Here is a 22223-nt window from a genome sequence, read left to right on the forward strand (position 1 = left end):
CATAATAGCAATACTACCCGTAGCATCTTATATTGTCCTTCTTTTGACCTTCTGTCTATCTGTGACTATTATCAGAAATTGAAAGGCACATCAGTCCTGCCTGTAAATCTTACTAGTTCGCCATCTCAGATATTGCCAAGCTGTTACATGGGATAAGACTATTGTTCCGCTTGAACTCATACCAAACATTAGCACCCTGACTGTTTCCGGTACTGAGTCAGAACTTTGTTTTAAAGAATTGATTTCACAACTGGCCACCAGTGTCCGTTAAAAATGAATTCATCAAACAATTTCCACTCTGCCCAGGCAGCAGTCAGGCTGTTGCCTTTTGGTATAGAACTCAGAACTCAGAACTCAGAACTCATTTAATTGTCATAAAAACACAGTAAAGGGTTTATCAGACACGAAGTGGATATTTGTAAAGACAAGAAGAAATATCGTCCATGGAGCAGTGATTACAACATTGTTATGTATCTGTAGTTATGTCATTATTGCGTACAATCATGCAGTTGTATATGTCCAAGTGAAGGTATAGTCTTATCCCATGTAAAAGCCTAGTCAGATCTGTTACGGTGAGTCTCATCGTTTACACGGGTAGGACTGTCCCTTTTCAAAATAAAGAAAAAGAAGGTTGTGTCTTCTTTTCTCCTGTCCCTTGTGAACTTGTCATTGTTACCTCCGCACACTCGTGAATTACCAAGCGGCTGCAAATACCCACTCGTGGTTTATTTTCCAGTAATCAACTCGTGGTCATTGTTTAAGCTCTATACAATCGACCATATATTTCGACCATGTGTTATTAAAGCAACGATACACTGTGGACTTGTAACTGTTGTAAAAAAACAGCAACAACAACGTTTTCACATGCAGCAATTCCACCTGTGGCACCTTGTGTGCCGTCGTTTTAAGCTTCTATCCGTTTTTGATGGTAAAATGACTGAACCTTGTGAAAAGCAGGAACTGACCTCTTGTACCCTCCCAATTTAACGCCCGATAGTGAGTGTTCTGTTGCTGAGCCGTTCCTGTGAGTCAGCAGCACTTTTTGGCTGATGCAGGTAAACTCGGTAAAACAGATCTCTGATGTGCAGCTAAATTTATCTCAGTTTCTCTCGTTGTTGTAGAACAAGAATTCGATCAAATATCGCATTCAAAACAAGTAGAAATCGTTCAAGACGACGACAAGAAAATACGTCAGTGCTTTGTAAAACGATCACAAACTGAAGATTTCATTCTTGAAAGTTTTTACAGAAAATGTAAGGACTTGTTTAGTATTTACCCCCTTCAACCCGACTGCTGGAAAGTGTGGGGTAGGGTGGGTATAAATGAAATCCGCGGTGCTAGACATTGCCAGGAGGTCCGAGGCCACGGGACTCTGTGCAATGCTGGTGCCAGCATTCGTGTGACCATTCCCTAGTCCTGTAACTGTTGTCAGAAATTTGGAAAACACTGACCATGTTTTCTAAATAGCAAAGCTACCCGTGGCACCTAATTGTCCTCCTTTTGATCTTCTGCCAATCTGTGACTATTATCAGAAATGTAAAGCCACAGCAGTCCTCGCCATCTCACCAGACTTTAGCAGGGGATAAGACAATTATTCCACTTGTACACATACCAAAAATGAACACACTCACTGTTTTCGGTGCAGAGTCAGAATTAACTGTTTTAAGAATTTATTACACTGATTGCTACCATTGTCCGTTACAAAATAAATTCATCCACCACTCCCACAGGATGGAATCAGGCTGTTGGGTTGTGTGTGTGTATTAAAGCGGAGGGATAGTCTTGTCTCATGTAAAAGCCTGGTTAGATATGATAATTATGGTGAGTTAAATCGCCACGCATGGGAAGGACCGTGCCTTTACAACAAAGAGAAGCTTTTATCTTCTTTTCTCCTTTCCCCTGTGAACTTGTGATTGTTATCGGCAATTAACTACCGGCACGGTTGGCCTAGTGTTCGAACCCCGGCCGGGTCATACCTAAGACTTTAAAATTGGCAATCTAGTGGCTGCTCCGCCTGGCGTCTGGCATTATGGGGTTAGTGCCCTTAGGACTGGTTGGTCCGGTGTCAGAATAATGTGACTGGGTGAGACATGAAGCCTGTGCTGCGACTTCTGTCTTGTGTGTGGCGCACGTTATATGTCAAAGCAGCACCGGCCGCCCTGATATGGCCCTTCGTGGTCGGCTGGGCGTTAAACAAACAAACAAACAATCGGCAATTAACTCAGTGACAACAATCGACCATAATTCGACCATGTGTTAGTAAAGCAACGATACACTATGTATTTGTGACTGTTGTAAAAAAAAGTGTTCATATACATACAGCAATTCCACCTGTGGCACGTTATGTGCCGGCGTTTTAAGCTTCCATCCGTTTTTGATGTTTAAATGACTGAACCATGTGAAAAGCAGTAAGGAACTGACCTATGGTACCCTCCCAATTTAACGCCCCACAGTGTTCTGTTGCTGTGCCGTTCCAGGCTGTGAGTCAGCAGCACTCTTTGGCTGATGCAGGTAAACCCGGTAAACTAAAGCCCCGATGTGCAGCTAAATTTATCTCAGTCCCTCTCGTTGTTGTAGAACAAGAATTCGATCAAATATCGCATTCAAAACAAGTAGAAATCGTTCAAGATGACGACAACAAAATACTTCAGTGCTTTGTAAAACGATCACAAACTGAAGATTTCATTCTTGAAAGTTTTTACCGGAAATGTAAGGCCTTGTTTAGTATTCACCCCCTTCAACCCAAGTGCAGGAAGGTGTGGGGTAGGATGGATATAAATGAAATCCGCGGTGCTAGACATTACCAGGAGGTCCGAGGCCACGGGACTCTGTGCAATGCTGGTGCCAGCATTCGTGTGACCATTCCCTAGTCCTGTGACTGTTGTCAGAAATTTGAAAAAACACTGACCATGTTTTCTTAATAGCAAAGCTACCCGTGGCACCTAATTGTCCTCCTTTTGATCTTCTGCCAATTTGTGACTATTATCAGAAACAGCTTACTCCTCATAAACAAACTTTTCCTTGAGTAATTCTGTCGATGAGTAGGGGCTCGAGGTGATGGGGGGGGGGGGGGGGGGGATGTCAGTTCCTTCCTGCTTTTCACATGGTTAAGTCATATATACATATTATAATCACAATCTAAAACGGATAGAAGACTGAAACGATGGTACATCAGGTGCCACAGGTGGAATTGCCGTATGCTATAATGACACGTGGTCGAAATATGATCGATTGTTTTCAGTTAATTGCCGATGACAATGACAAGTTCACAGGGGACAGGAGAAAAGAAGACACAAGCTTCTCTTTGTTTCTTTTGTAAAAGCACAGTCCTTCCCGCGTGTAAACGATGAGACTCACCGTATCAGATCTGACCAAGCTTTTTACATGAGAATGATCAATTAATCAATCAATGAGTCTTATATCGCGCATATTCCGTGGGTACAGTTCTAGGCGCTCTGCAGTGATGCCGTGTGAGATGAAATTTTATACGGCCAGTAGATTGCAGCCATTTCGGCGCATATTTACCTTTCACGGCCTATTATTCCAAGTCACACGGGTATAGGTAGACAATTATTAACTGTGCCAAAGCAATTTTGCCAGGAAAGACCCTTTTGTCAATCGTGGGATCTTTAACGTGCACACCCAATGATAAGACCATCCCTCCGCTTAATACACACCAAAACATCATTTCTTCCTGTGCAGACGGAGTGGACGTTGTTTGATGAATTAATTTCTTAACGGACACTTGTGAAATTTTTTGTAATTAATTCAACAAAATAAAGATTCTCACTCTACGCCGAAAGCAGTCGATTTAAATTGCTTATATGTATCCAAGAGAAGGGGTGAAAAAAAATACCCCATGTAAAAGCCTGGTGAGATCTGAGATGGCGAGCTGGTATTGTAAGACTACATTGACGCTTTTCAAAACTGCATTAATAATATGATGCTTTTAAGGTGTACTGTTAAAAAAAACCACCTGAAAATGAACATAAAAACGAAGTATTTTCGTCACTTGGATTTGCAGTGGGTTTTTTCTTGCTTGACTTTGCACTGACCAGGACTAGACTCTGCCTTCTTTTGTTGAAAGTTTGTAAAGAGCATGTGCATTAAATGCTGCTATTTAAAAATATTTTAAAAAAATCAAATATTTCATACATTAACAAGTAATTTGTGAAACGTCTACGTTGATCTTCTTTAATCTTTTTGATGTCCCAGTTAAGATGGTCTTTGTAGAGGCCACAGCAGTGTATCAAGCAATCATCCACGTTTTTAACAGCTATGAGGTCGGAATGTTCTGTGTCAGTGCAGGGCAAACTCCCCAAACGTGCAAGCCCATTGAAATCAAAGTGTGGCAATGTTTGGACACGGTATGATTATATTCCCACCCAGCCGGGCCACTACCTCTGCAACGAAACTGGGAATCGGGTTTGTGTGTGTATTGGAACGGGGAGAGGGGAGAGAGGGAGGGATGGGGGTGGTACTTGCATTAGTCCATCTGTCCGTCTCGTCCCCGGCCTCTGTACCGACAAGTGTCATTTAGCTTGAGTTGAAATGTGGAGTCTGCCAAAGTTGAAGCACTTTACATTTTTATAAAAAATTTTTTTAATGATAACATGTTGTTAAAATTAAGATTTCTAGTCTTTGAGATACCGGTAATCAGGTTGAGGAGAAGATTCTGAGCATTTATTGTTTTCGTCACGGAGCGAGAAGGAGGCAACCCCGTGTAATGTTAAACTTGTGGGGTCCTGACTTGGCCTATATGGTACGCTGGACCCAAAAAGCAACAACTAACTAACTAACTAACTAACTAATTGAGCCCAAAGTCGACTTCGCGAAGACTACCCGAAGTCTTTTTACCGAAAACTCAATTAAGGACAGGCTTTAACTGAAGGACCAGGCAGAAGGGGCATGCACTTGTGCCGTTCGTGCAGTGACCCACTTTGATTCCTTCTTTGCTGTGACTTGGTCAAGAAACTGAGGCATACACGTAAACCCGGTGGGCGGGTGAGGGGGATGTCCAAGGGCCCCTCATGTTGCGACCGTTATGAAATGTTCTTTAAGTTGACGGGACAGGGTTAGGGGGTGGCAGTTGGGCTGAGGGATCTGTGACGAGAAGGGACGGGTGCTGAGTTCATTGGTTACTTCTCAAGGAGGGAGAGGATACAGTTTTGCTGGATTCAGAGCCAGGGTAGGCTGTAAGGCATTCTTTGATTTATGACTTGAGAGCCTCCACAGAGTGTTGGGTATCGTATGTTACTGACAGAAGAAAAGAATTTACACATTTAAATAATACACACAAAAAGTGAAAGAAATGAGCAGAAAAGGGAAATTTAGACTGATGTAGCACATCTTGGAAATAAGGGGAAAAAACCCAGAAGAATAACAAATATTCGTTAAAATCGATTTAAAAAGGTAAAATAGAAGTAAAAAAGATAAATAATTTATATGAAAAAAAACACTCATAAGGTCGTTCACAGAGTTTTGACAATTCATGCATGTTGCAATAAAATGATAATGGATAGCTTTTAAAATCGGAGGTAACTTGAAACTACCAATTTACCCGCAAGTCTTTTTTTTTCTTTGTGTGTGTGTGTATTTTTAAGCCTTCATAAACGTTGTGCATGTCTGTTAAAAACGATAAGTTGAATAAAGACAGAAATCTGACAGAATTTTACAGTGCACATTTTTAATACTTTACGAAGTATTATTGCGGCACAGAACTTCCGTCCATGTTGCTGATCATTTTTTAAATGTTACGTGGATAGATGAAAAATAAAATGGAGTTCCTGCTTTTTTGTTTGTTTGGTCGTTTTGTTAGTTTGTTTGTTGTGACAAAAATGTCTCGCAGACTGATCCAGATTGACCATGCATAGCGCATGCACATTACAGTTCCGTGTCTCTCTGTTTCTGTGGGTGGTGGGTTTTCTCTCTCTCTCTCTCTCTCTCTCTCTCTCTCTCTCTCTCTCTCTCTCTCTCTCTCTCTCTCTTGCTCTCTCTGTGCCTTTCTCTCTGCCTCTCTCTCTCTCTCTCTCTCTCTCTCTCTCTCTCTCTCTCTCTCTTGTTTTTGTCTCTTTCTGTCTCCGTCTACATGTCTCTGTCTTTATCGGTCTCTCTTTCCGTGTCTTCATCCTGTGTCTTCATCCTGTGTCTTCATCCTCTTCTTAGCTGCTTCTTCTTGGCATTGGTACCTGTCACACCGCCAGACAATAACAAGGCTGTCCTTTCCAGGTCCTGTCGGTGTCCGTGGAGTTTGGTTTGTTGTGGGGTTGCGATCAGCCACACGAAATCTCTGTGACATTTATGTTTGTTTATTCCCCCAGGTGTAAGATGGAGAGACGCAACAGTCTTCACCAGCGACGGGACAGCGTCCCTACAGGAGTCCCTGTCCTCACCAACAATGTCGACCTTGACTACTTTAGGTTTGTCCTGCTTTTGTTTTAATAATATTTTCTTGTTGGTCTCTTTAGGAAAAAACAATGACATATCTGTGTTATTTTGTTCAAACTTTCTATGCCCTGACTGGGAATTTTTTCTTGGCTATCTGAAACAGTTCAGGGATTGACGATTTATTTTTAGGGGTTACTTGACATCTGCTCAAATGAGGGTACCACCTTCCGTAATCGAAACTACAAGAAAAACAAGGTTCCCGTTCAAATAACAAAACAAAACAAAAAGTGAGAAATTATCAACTTTTGCATTCAGGAACAAATTCTTTTCAATTATCGATCCTTCTTCTTCTTCTTCTGCGTTCGATGTGAAGGGATAATTGCACGGCCACTTTATCGTGGAAGCGTAGACAGCCGATTTTCTCCCCACGCCAAGTTGGCTGCTGTCTTCCGTCTTCGGTGGTTGAGGTTCTTACTCAGGGTTGCCTCCTCCCCAAGAGTAGCTGCCTTGCTGGGCTGTCGAGTCCACTCTACCCGGGTTTGACGTCGAAGTTTTCCTTCTCGTAGCCTTTGCCTTTCCCAAGGCGCACACAAGGCAGTGCGGGTTTTGAAATCGGAGTTGTCCTTCTCCTAGATGAGCGACCATCCAAGGTTAACGAGCCCCATCTGCCCGAAGCAGCTGGTTTTAAGGCGCCAGTGACCCGCCTGCATCCCTTCTCCTGTTAGTCGAAGACAGGGCCCGCCACGTGAAGGCCAGGAGCTGGATTTGACTGTCAGAGGTGTTTGGAGACACGAAGCCATATGGAGCATTTCTTGGGAAGTAGGCGCTTATCTCTACTTCCACCCCGGCATAACAGTCCTTGGGCCCCTATTATCGATCCAAAACAGATATTCTGTATGGCTCGATCTCTTGCACGAGTTGTGTTTCATGTGTATGGGCCCTCACCCCTCCATCCCCGCCCACCATTCAGGCTGAGCCATACTTCGTTTCTGGGGGCCGTACAAATGTTTGAGATTGAAGTTATATTTCCACATACAAAGCCAAGATAGTAGCATAATCTTAAAGTTTCGTACGATTTTCACATTGCTATAGTTATGAACTACAAAAGAGATTGATTGACTTTGTATGCTTACGTCTTTTTCAGAGGCTACAGTACAATCCATGTCCACGAGGAAATGCTTGGGGACATGATCAGAACTAATGCTTACAAGTAAGTGTGTGTGTGTGTGTGTGTGTGTGTGTGTGTGTGTGTGTGTGTGTGTGTGTGTGTGTGTGTGTGTGTGTGTGTGTGTGTGTTTGCAGACGCACATGCGTTTGTGTGTGCATGTATTTGTTCGTGTGTGTTTATGCGTCAGTGTGTAAAGGTAGGAAGATGATATGCATTTATGTGAGTGTGTGTGTGTGTGTGTGTGTGTGTGTGTGTGTGTGTGTGTGTGTGTGTCTGTGTGTGTGTGTGTGTGTCTGTCTGTCTGTCTGTCTGTTTGTCTATATGTCCTTCTGTCTGCATATTTGTTTAGGAGCCTTAGGATGTGTTTTTACATTTAGTCAAGTTTTGACTAAATTAAAATGTTTTAACATAGAGGGGGGAATCCAGACGAGGGTCGTGGTGTATGTGTGTGTGTGTGTGTGTGTGTGTGTGTGTGTGTGTGTGTGTGTGTGTAGAGCGATTCAGAATAAACTACTGGACCGATCTTTATGAAATTTTTCATGAGAGTTCCTGGGTATGATATCCCCAGACGTTTTTTTCATTTTTTCGATAAATGTCTTTGATGACGTCACATCCGGCATTTTGTAAAAGTTGAGGCGGCACTGTCACACCCTCATTTTGTAATCAAATTGATTGAAATTTTGGCCAAGCAATCTTCGACGAAGGCCGGACTTTGGTATTGCATTTCAGCTTGGAGGCTTAAAAATTAATTAATGACTAAAAAATAAATAAAAAATCTGAAAATTGTAATTAAAAGTTTGTTTTTTTTAAACGATCCAAAATTACGTTTATCGTATTCTTCATCATTTTCTAATTCCAAAAACATATAAATATATTATATTTGGATTAAAAACAAGCTCTGAAAATTAAAAATATAAAAATTATGATTAAAATTAAATTTCCGAAATCGATTTAAAAACAATTTCATCTTATTCCTTGTCCGTTCCTGATCCCAAAAACATATAGATATGATATGTTTGGATTAAAAACACGTTCAGAGAGTTAAAAAGAATAGAGATATAGAAAAGCGTGCTATCCTCCTCAGCGCAACCGCTACCGCACTTTTCTGGATTGTTGATTTCACTGCCTTTGCCACGAGCGGTGGACAGACGATGCTACGAGTGTACGGTCTTGCGGAAAAAATGCAATGCGTTCAGTTTCATTCTGCGAGTTCGACTGAGCTTGACTAAATGTTGTATTTTCGCCTTACGCGATTTGTTATATGTCCGTTGGTGCCTTCGTTCGTCCATCTATCTGTCAGTGCTTGTGTAGGAGCAGTAAGATATTGATTTCAACTACAATTTTATTTCAACTATTTATTATACATTACAGATACGCACTGCTGAAGAACTACCCTGACCTGCACAAGAAAACGGTGATGGATGTGGGGGCAGGGACAGGAATACTCAGTGTTTTTGCTGTCCAGGCAGGGGCCAAAAAGGGTAAGGTGCAGATACAGGGTGGTGCCATAAGTGATGCATATTGGATGACGGGCGCAGTGGCATGGTGGTTAAGACGTCAGCCTCCTAATTGGGAGGTCGTGAGTTCGAATCCCGGCCGCTGCCACCTGGTGGGTTAAGAGTGGAGATTTTTCCGATCTCCCAGGTCAACTTATGTGCAGACCTGCTAGTGACTTAACCCCCTTCGTGTGTACACGCAAGCACAAGACCAAGTGCGCACAGAAAAGATCCTGTTATCCATGTCAGAGTTCGGTGAGTTATAGAAACACAAAAATAACCAGCATGCCTCCCCCGAAATCGGCGTATGCTGCCTGAATGGCGGGGTAAAAACGGTCATACACGTAAAAATTCACTCGTGCTAAAAACATGAGTGAACGTGGGAGTCTAAGCCCATGAACGAAGAAGAAGAAGAAGAAGAAGAAGAAAGGACGACGTAAATTTAGAGTGGTACATTTTAATAAAGAAAAAAGTGATTGAAAATAGTTAATTGCCTCAGGTCTTTGAACGTTTGGTCACATTCTGAACTGTCACCATCATCCATGTGAAATTTTGTGACGCTCTGTTGTTTATTTTTGATAAAGCGAAGTTCCGTAAGACACTCATAGTTTTAGTTTGTAGTTTTTTGTTTACCTCGAGTATGCATCACGAATGTCACTACTCTGTATGTCATATCAATCAAGCCCATAATTGTATTTTCTTGTAGTGATATGTCATAACACGATACAGGGTTTTGTGTGTGTAAAGTGCAGTGGTACCTGTGTTAAAAGGTGTCCTCCTATAAGCAGTGTACGAAGGTCGAGGGTTCGAATCCCCGCCGCGGCCGCCTGGTGGGTTAAGAGTGGAGATTTTTCCGATCTCCCAGGTCAACTTATGTGCAGACCTGCTAGTGGCTTATCACCCTTCGTGTGTACACGCAAGCACAAGACCAAGTGCGCACGGAAAAGATCCTGTACTGTAATCCATGTCAGAGTTCGGTGGGTTATAGAAACACGAAAATACCCAGCATGCTTCCTCCGAAAGCGGCGTATGGCTGCCTTAATGGCGGGGTAAGAACGGTCGTACACGTAAAATTCCACTCGTGCAAAAACACGAGTGTACGTGGGAGTTTCAGCCCACGAACGCAGAAGAAGAAGAAGATAAGCAGTGTATTGAGACCAACCAAAAGTATCCCTACAAAGCAGATAGATTTTGGTGAAAATCATAGACAAAGGGACTCCAGAAGGTGTCCTTTATTCAAAGGGGTCTCACATCGCAGGTTTAATGATTATCTTGATGTCATGCAGAATTCACAGTCTACGTTACCGTAGGGGCCTACTTATGATAATCATACTGTGAATGGCAATGTTCATTAGGCCAAAAAAAAAAAGGTCTGTTTACGGTAACCCGACCGACCCTATTTTTTTCGCGCGACCCTAGACTTTTTTTTGGCATTTGGGGAAAAAAAAAAAAAAAATCTTGTTTTTTTTGCAAAATAACGTAAAAATATGTTTTTTTGGAGAAGAAAAAAAAACCAAAAAATCCCGACCTACCGACCCTATTTTTTTGGCCTATGTTACCGTAAACAGACCTATTTTTTTTGTGGCCTTACAATATTTATACATTCTTTGGTGTGCTTCTGTTTGCAGTGTATGCTATAGAAGCCTGTGAAATGGCGGAGCAGGCCAAACAAGTGGTGAAAGAAAACGACATGTCCGACAGAATTCATGTAATTCAGAAACTGGCTGAGGTATGAACTCTTTTCTGGGGAAAATTGACGGTTCACATAGTCATTGTTTTAATTAAGTTAATTCCTCTCAAGTAGATTTTGATATTGAATTTGTTCATCTTAAGTGAGTTTTGTTGACAGTACCACCATCTCAATGTCTTATATGGATAATTCATTGTGTTAATATGAATATTTCATCTTTAGCATTTGATGGTGACTCATGCTGTATGTTTTATTACTTTTTGTTTCAATGTACGTCTCCTGTTCCAACTCGGATGAATTCATCTCAAGCAGATTTTAATATTGAAGAGGTTTATCTTACGTGAGTTTTGTTGACAGTACAATAATTTGTATTTGATATGGCAATAATTCATTGTGTTAAATGAATCTTTCATCTTAATCGTTTGATGGTGACTCATGCTGTATGTTTCAATCTCCTCTAGGAAGTGGTTCTACCACAAAAGGTGGATGCTCTGATCAGCGAGTGGATGGTAAGTTTTTATTTTAATTTAAAATTTTTTTTGTTTGCATACAAAATTGTATGGAGGTTTTTGATATGTGAACTGCTTGCTCATATGCCCGGAGCACTGGTCAACAGAACTACTTCCCATGGTAAATCTAAGATGATTTGTTATTTTATTTTGGTTTTGCAAATGATGCCTGAGGGTGACTTTTAATGCTATTTTTGGCTTTGAAAAAAAAAATATTCCTGTTGTTTTTTTACAGAGAAACTGACAACCGTCCAGAATAAGGAATGCACAAAATAATAGAAGAAGAAAAGGAAACGGATAGATTAATTAAGTTATGGAATTTAAAACAAAATATGAGATCAAGCTGTAAGAAAATAATAATCATTCAAAGCTGGCACAAATATGCTGTCCAGTGTGTCTGATGTGTTGAAGCGCAATGCAAAGCGTTCATCCCTTTTCAAAACTGAATGCCCTCTTACACTTTAGCATTGTACAGTGTAATTTGTATAACAATGTTCATTCCTCTTTTGTTTCCAGGGTTACTGTTTGCTGTATGAATCAATGCTGCCATCAGTTTTGAGAGCTCGAGACAAGTTCCTGCGTCCTGTAAGTGAATTTTTTGATGTAATTAAATTGACTCCAGCATTAGAAATTAGTGATAGATAAAAAAAAGATGTTTGTTTTTGGAAATACAATGTATGTGACTTATAATGAACTCTTTGAAACTTTAATTGTTGGTGTTTTGAGACATTTTAGGATTTCGGAAGAAAATATACTTGTTTTTTCTGATTTCCAGATAGGCTGAATTTTTATCTTTTTTTCTGAGGCGTCAGTTTGTGCTTTTCTTGTTTTATTTTTTGTTTCCTTGTTTTTCGGTTTTTGCTTGTTTTATTCTTTAATCAATCAATCAATCAATATGAGGCTTATATCGCGCGTATTCCATGGGTACAGTTCTAAGCGCAGGGATTTATTTTTTAAATTTTTAAAAATTTTATGCAATTTATATTGCGCACATATTCAAGGCGCAGGGATTTATTTATGCCGTGTGAGATGGAATTTTTTTACACAATACATCACGCATTCACATCGGCCAGCAGATCGCAGCTATTTCGGCGCATATCCTACTTTTCGCGGCCTAATTATTCCAAGTCACACGGGTATTTTGGTGGACATTTTTATCTATGCCTATACAATTTTGCCAGGAAAGACCCTTTTGTCAATCGTGGGATCTTTAACGTGCACACCCCAATGTAGTGTACACGAAGGGACCTCGGTTTTTCGTTTCATCCGAAAGACTAGCACTTGAACCCACCACCTAGGTTAGGAAAGGGGGAAGAAAATTGCTAACGCCCTGACCCAGGGTCGAACTTGCAACCTCTCGCTTCCGAACGCAAGTGCGTAGCCACGTATTTCTTTAATGTCTCAAATGATATGCAACAATGAGACGTACGCTTGATTTTTAACTGGTCTATTCTTTTTTTCATTTGTTTGTTTTTAAAAATTGATATATTAGGCTGGGTTTTCTTTCTCATCCAAAGCCTTCTCCTGAAAAGATTTTTTTCCTCTCATACTTTCTGCTAGGGTGGTCTGATGTTTCCATGCAAAGCCACCCTCTACTTGGCTCCCATGTATGATGGGGAGTACATTAGCAGGTAAGAGCACTGAAACAACCCTCTACTTGGCTTCCATGTATGATGGGGAGTACATTAGCAGGTAAGAGCACTGAAACAACCCTCTACTTGGCTCCCATGTATGATGGGGAGTACATTAGCAGGTAAGAGCACTGAAACAACCCTCTTGTTGGCTCCCATGTATGATGGGGAGTACATTAACAGGTAAGTGTACCGAACCCACTCTCTACTTGGTTCCCATGTATAATGGGGAGTACATTGGCAGGTAAGAGCACTGAAACAACCCTCTTGTTGGCTCCCATGTATGATGAGGAGTACATTAGCAGGTTAGTGCACTAGCTGAAATTTGCTTGAGGTGAATGACTTGGAGATGAACTCTGGTGAAAGAACATTTTGTGTCTTCCATGCCACGTATTTCTATATTGGTACATTTGAACTCCCCTTTAAAGGGCAGTTATTGCACTGTCTGCTTAAAGGTACTGAACTTGTCAAATCCAGGTGCACGGAGCCCCTGGGGCTTTTAGTCATACCTCAGGCAGCTATCCGTTAGAAGAACTACCAAGTTTCATTGACTTGCACCCAAACAGTCAAGAACTGCGATTTGTTTACGAATTAATTTCGTACTTGGACCCGGCTGGTCTTGACCTATTTTTGGATCTAAATTTAGATCAGGTAGATCACCACATCATGCTGCCATGCACAAAAAGACACGTCACTAGCAAACTATGTCAGACGTCATCATGAGTTTGTGTAAAACAAAATGGAGGCCGAAACCACTCAGTTGAATCGAACTCCGACCAAACACCACGTAATAACTAGGTTAATTTATGCACTCGCGTGAACAAGAAACGGTCGAGCTTCACAGATGTCGTCGTTGGGTAGTTTTGGGTTTGTTTTACTACCATAGGAGGATTTTTGAACTGTAAATGCACTCAGCTGCAACAAAAACGCAAAACGAAGGCTGTGAGCTGCACTGTGCCTTTAATACTATTTTTTCTTATGCTTTAAATTATTTGAAAACATACAGATCAGAGCTCCATATTCACTTTGATGCCAACAAAATGCAAATTTGTAAAGATTATTTATTTGAAGTTTTAAATTACTCCATAAAGGAATATTGACTTTGTGTGTGTGTGTGTAACAGTAAAAAATGTTATGTACTTTCACCACAGGTTAGAGTTTTGGAAAGATATGAAGGAAACGTACAAGGTGAACATGGACTCCATGATGCCTGCTGCTCATGCCTGTCTCTCAGGTGTGTTTGCCAAGGACGTAGCTTGAATTTATCACACCTGATCTGAGTGTGTTTAGTCTGAATAAACGAATTCCACCCCCGAAAGCAGCGTATGTCTGCCTGAATGGTGGGGTAAAAACGGTCACACACGTAAAAAAAACTCTTGTGCAAAAGCATGAGTGAACGTGGGAGTTTCAGCCAACGAATGAAGAAGAAGAAAAAGACGATTTCCTAAGATAACTCAGTCGGGTTTGTATGGGTTGTGGGAGAGTGAATACCCTTGCTTTTAGTGAAACGAACAATCCACGGGCCAATCACTAGCGAGGGGTGTGTCAGAAACGCGTGGAAAAGGAGCACGTGTGGATTCTTTGTCTGACCAAAAGGAAGGGCCGGTGTCACGATTTCATCTTTCGCCTGTGTACATATTTCCCCCTCGATATATACTCAAGACTGAAATGTTGTTTCCTGGTAAAATTAAGAAGTGAAATTATTTATGGACGAAAAGCATGTCAGTTTCTTGCATGTGAAGAAAATTGGTGGTGAAATTTAATAGATTTCACCCCCAAAATCGATTTTTTCGAAAACGTGTACCGAGTGGTTACGTCCCTTGAGTAAGAAGGGAAACATTTGAGGATGAATCAAATTTCAAGTTAAATAAAAAAAAAAATTGGTTGGACAAATTTGGCCCCATGAATGTAAGGTACACAAGGTCGCTTATCAGCACTATCGAAGGGTGTTTTTTTGTTCAGTGTAGAGTTTATACTAGATCAACGAGGCCGAGAATCGAAATATCAACACGGCGAAAGATGAAAACGTCACACCGGTGTACATTCACTCTTTCACAACCAATTCAAACCCGACAGAGTTGTTTCTCGTCATCGTCTTCTTTGACCCCAGTTATGGTGTACATGAAATAATGCCCAACTGGGTGGAAACCAACCGCTGGGTCAGATTGGTTGAAATCGAGATTTGTTTGCATTTTTAACCAACCCGAATCAGAGCTAGGGTCCCGCCCTGTTTTGAATTTCTCATGCACACCATCCTAGCATTGAATATATTATGATCCAATCCGCCCCCAGTGTGGAGGCCCTGTACTGACAGGAGAACAGTTCGTGTGCTATGAAAGTGGAACAATTCATAGTTTTCAGCTCATATTTCCATAATAGTGTTGTCATGTTGTTGTTTGTGCAACCTGCAGTGTTTTTTCATTGGTGATGTTTCTATCTGTTTTCCTTGTTTTTGTCCTACTCTTATAAGGATAAGGATAAGGAGGATAAGATTTTATATAGTCCATGAGGGTAACCTCACAGAAATTCGGGCTGCTTTCTCCCTGGGGAAAGCGAGCTGCCATACAGTATACGGCGCTACCCATTTTTTTTTCCCTGCATGCGTGTATTCATGTTTCCAAGCCCTGAGACTTAATGCCGTGTGAGATGGAATTTTTTTTACACTTTATTCCAAGTCACACGGGTATTTGATGGACATTTTTATCTATGCCTATACAATTTTTCCAGGAAAGACCCTTTTGTCAATCCTGGGATCTTTAACGTGCACACCCCAATGTAGTGTACACGAAGGGACCTCGGTTTTTCATCTCATCCGAAAGACTAGCACTTAAACCCACCACCTAGGTTAGGAAAGGGGGGAGAAAATTGCGGCCTGACCCAGGCCTGAACACGCAACCTCTCGCTTCCGAGCGCAAGTGCGTTACCACTCGGCCACCCAGTCCCTCTTGTCACTACATGTACTTCATCTCCTTGCTCCTCCTTCCTCTGTGTGTGTGTGCGTGCGTGCGATTTAATCAGATAACAAGTGGACAAATAATCTGCTTGTTATTCCTTATTTCAAAATTTTACACACACAATAAAAATGCGACCAAGCCATTAATGCTCCGTTACTTGTCCCATTTCTTGCAGCTGACGCTGACATAAGGATCGTCCCGCCGGAAGCGGTACAGGCGCATGCCGTGGAGGTGTGCTCTCTCGACCTGATGACCGCATCGCCCAATGATGTGGAGGATGTGGAGGTACACTTCTTCTTCTGCGTTCGTGGGCTGAAACTCCCTTGTACACTCGTGTTTTTTGCACGAGTGGAATTTTACGTGTATGACCATTTTTTACCCCGCCATTTAGGCAGCCATACGCTGTTTTCGGAGGAAGCATGCTGGGTATTTTCGTGTTTCTATAACCCACCGAACTCTGACATGGATTACAGGATCTTTTTCGTGCGCACTTGGTCTTGTGCTTGCGTGTACGCACGGGGGTGTTCAAACACTGAGGAGAGTCTGCACACAAAGTTGACTCTGAGAAATAAATCTCTCGCCGAACGTGGGGACGAACTCACGCTGACAGCGGCCAACTGGATACAAATCCAGCGCGCTACCGACTGAGCTACATTCCCGCCCAGGAGGTACACTGAACACTGTATGGTTCATTGTGCAAAGGCTATATGTATCTGTTTGTACCCATTTACAAGCCAAGGGGGGTGGGAGAAGAGGGGGGGGGGGGGGCTCAAATTGGTATGTATGTAACAAATGGTGAGGGAAAAGAATAAGAATAATATTGAGGTAACTTCACAGAGTAATGTCCTGTCATGTCAAGTCCCTCCTCAGAGGGGATGCATTACCGTGGTACATCCCCCCCCCCCTCCCCCCCCCTATTAAGACTGGAGAAGAAAATGAGAAGATCCGATCTTAAAATAAAATGAGTCTTAAAGGTACTGAACTTGTCAAATCCAGGTGCACGGAGCCCCTGGGGCTTTTAGTCATACCTCAGGCAGCTAGGTAGAAGAACTACCAAGTTTCATTGACTTGCACCCAAAGAGTCAAGAACTGCGATTTTTTTACGAATTAATTCCGTACTCGGACCCGGCTGGTCTTGACCTATTTTTGGATCTAAAATTAGATCAGGTAGATCACCACATCATGCACAAAAAGACACTCACTAGCAAACTATGTCAGACATCATCATGAGTTTGTGTAAACCAAAATGGAGGCCGGAATCACTCAGTTGAATCGAACTCCGACCAAACACCACGTAATAACTAGGTTAATTTATGCACTCGCGTGAACAAGAAACTGTCGAGCTTCACAGATGTCGTCGTTGGGTAGTGTTGGGTCTGTTTTACTACCATAGGAGGATTTTTGAACTGTAAATGCACTCAGCTGCAACAAAAACGCAAAACGAAGGCTGTGAGCTGCACTGTGCCTTTAAAATTTACTGCAGTTATAACAAGAAATCTAAGAAAGCACAGTCTCAAAAGGGGGTGGGGGGGGGGGGGGGGGGGTCGAGTCTTTAATAGACGATGTTCTGAAATAACATTGTCGGGTTTATATGGGTTGTGAAAAAGTGAATGCTCTTTTTGTCTGACAAATAAATTCACATGTGCTCTTGTCCACATGTTTCCGACACACCCCTTTCTGTGATTCGTCCCTCCAATGTTTGTTCGAGAAAAAGCAAGGGTATATTCACTCTTTCACAACCCATATTTTCAGAATTCGTCTTTTGGGGTGGTCTTAAAAAAAGGAGGGGGGGGGGGGGAGGGGGGGGAGGAAGGGGGGGGGGGCACTTTTCACTCTACAATGAACGATACTTTTCTATGTAAACAATTATGCACACCAAAATGTACACGTCTGTCAATGCTTTTTCACAAGAAATGAATGCCCCTGCAGGTTGTATCATTTTGGTGTGTGTCAAAATTAAATAAGGACGTAGTTTTATCCTGTGGAAAAGCCTGAATAACCTGTGAACAAATTGCTGATGAACAGCTTACAATATTAGAGTGCGATGGAGAAACGTTGTCAATGGCCTATGCTCCGCTCGGGGCAATGAAAGGCCTGAGTAAGTAATTGGCTTGCAGTATTAGGCCAATGATGTTTTTCTTCTCAACAGAGCAACTTCTGCTTCAAGTGTTTTGGGCGTACAACAATAACTGGTTTCGTCACCTGGTTCACCGTGGAGTTCCCAGGGGGCAGCACACTCAGCACATCTCCATACCAGCCGTTAGTTTTTCAGATTAATTTGTTTGGTATTGTGTTGAATTATATATATATTTTTTAGTTACCTCTGTTCATACTATTGCTTCTGAAAGTTGAGTGTTACTAAAAAGTTGAGAAGGGGGAAATTAAGGAGGCCGGGCATGGATAGGCGAGGAGGGGGGGGGGGGGGGGGGGGGGACTGCAGGCCTGAAGAGCAAAATGTATCTTTAGCGTTTACTTCAAAAGAATTAAAATCAACAGACTTGATACATGTACTGCTTTTTGATGGGGTATTTGTTCCAGTAGGTACAAAGAGTTGTTCCCCTTGGCTAATAGTAAGTAATACATGTATTCTCATTCTTGCGGTATTACAGACCTTTCTCTTTAATTCAGTGCCCCTATGTCAGAAGAAAGAAAAGGCATTCTCAAATTGTTATTGGTTTCTTCCGAATTGTGCAGTGAGACCCACTGGGCTCAGACAACGTTTCATTTACGCCGTTCGTTCCGTGTGGAACAAGACACGGAGATCAAAGGAGTCTTCGAAATGCACCCCCATCCTCTGAATCACAGGTAACAACACAGGTTGTGCATGCAGGAAATTGAAACTAGCTTTACCAGTCTTTTCCTTGTGCACAGTTAATTGCTGTGAAGCATAGTCCGTTTAAGTATTATAATATTGAATGATATGTTTGTTTAATTTTTATGCTGTGCCAAATTGAAACTTTTAAACGTAATTGTGGTTGATTTTAACAGGATGCACATGAGTTTGTCATAGGTGAGAAAAAATAGTATTTGGGCCTGTATTATAAACCTGTTCCTGCATGTGTGTGTGTGTTGTGTGTGTGTGTGTGTGTGTGTGTGTTCCAGAAAAAGCTACAAAGTTCATATTTGCTTGATCATGTTTTTCTCTGTTTCCTGCATTTGTTATTCATATTGATATGCATGCATGCCTGAGTGTGTTTGTTGTCATTTCAATTTTCTGCAAACAGGTGCATGGAGATAGATCTGGAGTTCATTGTGGACGACAAAGAGAAGCACGAGCAGTGTTTCAGTCTGCACAACACCTGTCCAGGGAGACAACTACAGGAGGAATGTTCCCTTATTCCCTCCCCTGGATCCCCCATGCAGTCTTAGTGCCTTGGACACGAAAAGTATATCTGTACTGTACATAATCTGTTGTTTTTGTTAACCTCTGTTTAAAGACAATTTTTCCCCCGAGGACTTTAATATCTTAATTAAATTTAAACTTGAATGGTTATAGGGACCCTCTTATTTTTCAGGTAGGAGATATTGGGTGCCATCTGGTCATAAGAATATTTTGTTAAAGTTTTATGTACCATTGGATGAAGGATGATTTGTCAAAGGTTGCATAGTAACTAATTAATTGTTAATAAGTACATGTATTACTTAAACGCAGAGTGAAGCAGAGACTATGGAAGGCAACATGCGCTTCGTGCATGCAGTGCTCTGTTTATCAGCAATACTTTTGATAATCTAGTGCAGGGTTTTAAAAGGTGTCCCATGTGCAGAAATGCCTGGTGTTTTGGTTAACTTTTGACTTATGTCTCTCATTACTGGGTTTTCTCACCTGGGACTAAATTTAGGACAGTGTGTGTGTGTATGTGCGAGCTTACCTGCGTGTGTTGTATGGATGTCAGTAAATGTAGGCAAGACAGTTGTAAGATTAAACATTATTTTTTGCTCATATTGCTCTAATTCACATGTATTTAGTTGGCAGAAGACACATTCTGCTACAGTTCATATGTCTAGCTAATCTTTTGCCTGTCTTAAGCAGGCAATCCGTGGGTATTTGTTGTTGTTGTTGTTACTACTATGTTGTTTCTTTTACTTTCAGTTTATCATACAGACGGTTTCTATTTTCTGAAACTCACTGTTGTGACATGTGCATATTTCTTTCTTGTTATAGATCTTACCAAGTTGATAACAAACATGCAGCAAGGAAAACCAAATGGCAAGACAAATTTTGCTTGTTCAGTCAGTGAACCTAAAAACTAAACTGACAGCGCTTCAAAACAACTTTCATAAAAAAACTAATACTGTAATAGAGAGAATTCTTATGAATGCTGTGAAAAAGCTGTGTCAAGAAATTCTCCTAGTGTAAAGGAATACAAAATTAATAATATATAATGATATATGAAGTCTTATATCGCGTGCGTATCTCCAGACTCGGACTCAAGGCGCAGGGATCTATTTATGCCGTGTGAGATGGAATGTTTTTTACACAATACATCATGCATTCACATCGACTAGCAGATCGCAGCCATTTCGGCGCATATCCTACTTTTCACGGCCTATTATTCCAAGTCACACGGGTATTTTGGTGGACATTTTATCTATGCCTATACAATTTTGCCAGGAAAGACCCTTTTGTCAATCGTGGGATCTTTAACGTGCACACCCCAATGTAGTGTACACGAAGGGACCTCGGTTTTTCGTCTCATCCGAAAGACTAGCACTTGAACCCACCACCTAGGTTAGGAAAGGGGGGAGAAAATTGCTAACGCCCTGACCCATGGGTCGAACTCGCAACCTCTCGCAAGTGCGTTACCACTCGGCCACCCAGTCCACAATTAATAAACAAACACATAAGTAAACAAACAAATAAGTAAACAAACGAAAAAATATATATAAAGACATAAATTAAGTTGAACAATTTTATCAACCAAACAATCATTGACAAGTTTCAGTTTTCACGAAAAGTCTTAGAAAAAAATAAATAATTAGGCTAGTAAATCATTCAATCAGTCCATCAAGATTTGTTCCACGAGAAATATGTCATTGAGAAAAATAACGAATAAATGCCAGCCCGGCAGCTGTTTTCCAAAATAGGAAGGATCAATTTACCATTTTAAAATAAATCTCCTTAGAAAGCTTGAGAACTGTGTTACTGTGTGTATTTTTCTTAACAACTGTGAATATGAATCAGGTGTGTGTGTGTGTGTGTGTGGTGTGTGTGTGTGTGTGTGTGTGTGTGTGAGTGTGTGTGTGTGTGTGTGAGTGAGTGTGTGTGTGTGTGTGTGTGTGTGTGGTGTGTGTGTGTGTGTGTGTGTGTGCGTGCGTGCGTGCGTGTGTGTGCAACAGAGAGAATAAAGAGACTCCAGAGATCACACAATCATTTCTCAACCTCTTTATTTAAGTAACAAACCTCATTAATCATACAATGACACATGTATCCCGCAGGCAAACAGTGTGAACCATAATAATGTTAATACCACAAAAACACAACTAATAAAAGTATGAACAATGAAATAATGTCCGCAGTGCAACTACCTCAGATAAAAATGCAAACAGGTGTCATGTACTTTCTTTCTTTCTTTATTTGGTGTTTAACGTCGTTTTCAACCACGAAGGTTATATCGCGACGGGGAAAGGGGGGGAGATAGGATAGAGCCACTTGTTAATTGTTTCTTGTTCACAAAAGCACTTATCAAAAAATTGCTCCAGGGGCTTGCAATGTAGTACAATATATGACCTTACTGGGAGAACGCAAGTTTTCAGTACAAAGGACTTAACATTTCTTACATACTGCTTGACTAAATTTTTTTACAAACATTGACTATATTCTATACAAGAAACACTTAACAAGGGTAAAAGGAGAATCAGAATCCGTTAGTCGCCTCGACATGCTGGGGAGCATCGGGTAAATTCTTCCCCGTAACCCGCGGGGGGTGGTGTCATGTACGTATTGGTTTTGAAATGAACTTGTTATGGGGGCGAGGACGCCCCCATTCTATACGGATAGTTTAGAGGTTGACCATGGGCAGCGCCATTTTGTTGTGAAATACGTCATCAGTTTGTGTACACAGGAAGTTGTGACATCCGTCACCCTATGGGAGGGGTGAAGGCAACATTGTTCATCTGTAGAAAGTTGTGAAATCCGTCACCCTATGGGAGGGGTGACGTCAAAATTGGTCATCACAGAGTTTGTGTAACACAGGAAGTTGTGAAATACGTCACCCTATGGGAGGGGTGACGTCAAAATTGTTCAACAAAAACATGATATGTCGCATTGTGCAGGGTCAACTGCAACAAACTCAAACCGAGCCATTCATACCTAGCTGTATTTGAGAGACTTATATACCCGACATTTTTATTTCTTATTTTTAGCACAGGTGTAGGAAAAATCATGAAC

The 22223-nt window shown here is 41.4% G+C and overlaps 1 protein-coding gene across 2 annotated transcripts in view; it reads left to right on the top strand.

Moving 5' to 3' along the window:
• LOC138963917 (protein arginine N-methyltransferase 6-like) overlaps window positions 1–20970 on the top strand; it is a 28183-nt gene extending 7213 nt beyond the window's left edge. Inside the window, exons 1-13 of one of the 2 annotated variants that reach the window (XM_070335775.1) lie at window positions 5097–5188; window positions 6321–6419; window positions 7532–7597; window positions 8927–9036; window positions 10680–10780; window positions 11203–11250; window positions 11767–11835; window positions 12811–12881; window positions 14033–14115; window positions 16011–16120; window positions 17985–18094; window positions 18530–18640; window positions 19060–20970. In XM_070335775.1, coding sequence (XP_070191876.1) covers window positions 6328–6419; window positions 7532–7597; window positions 8927–9036; window positions 10680–10780; window positions 11203–11250; window positions 11767–11835; window positions 12811–12881; window positions 14033–14115; window positions 16011–16120; window positions 17985–18094; window positions 18530–18640; window positions 19060–19204 — 1116 coding nt within the window. In that variant the 5' untranslated portion in view covers window positions 5097–5188; window positions 6321–6327 and the 3' untranslated portion in view covers window positions 19205–20970. Of the gene's footprint in view, window positions 1–5096; window positions 5189–6320; window positions 6420–7531; window positions 7598–8926; window positions 9037–10679; window positions 10781–11202; window positions 11251–11766; window positions 11836–12810; window positions 12882–14032; window positions 14116–16010; window positions 16121–17984; window positions 18095–18529; window positions 18641–19059 lie in introns of those variants that run through there. The other variant, XM_070335774.1, reaches the window with a different exon arrangement.
• Window positions 20971–22223: the final 1253 nt, after the last annotated feature.

Source organism: Littorina saxatilis, linkage group LG4 (assembly GCF_037325665.1).
Source record: "Littorina saxatilis isolate snail1 linkage group LG4, US_GU_Lsax_2.0, whole genome shotgun sequence".
Taxonomy (NCBI): Eukaryota; Metazoa; Mollusca; class Gastropoda; order Littorinimorpha; family Littorinidae; genus Littorina; species Littorina saxatilis.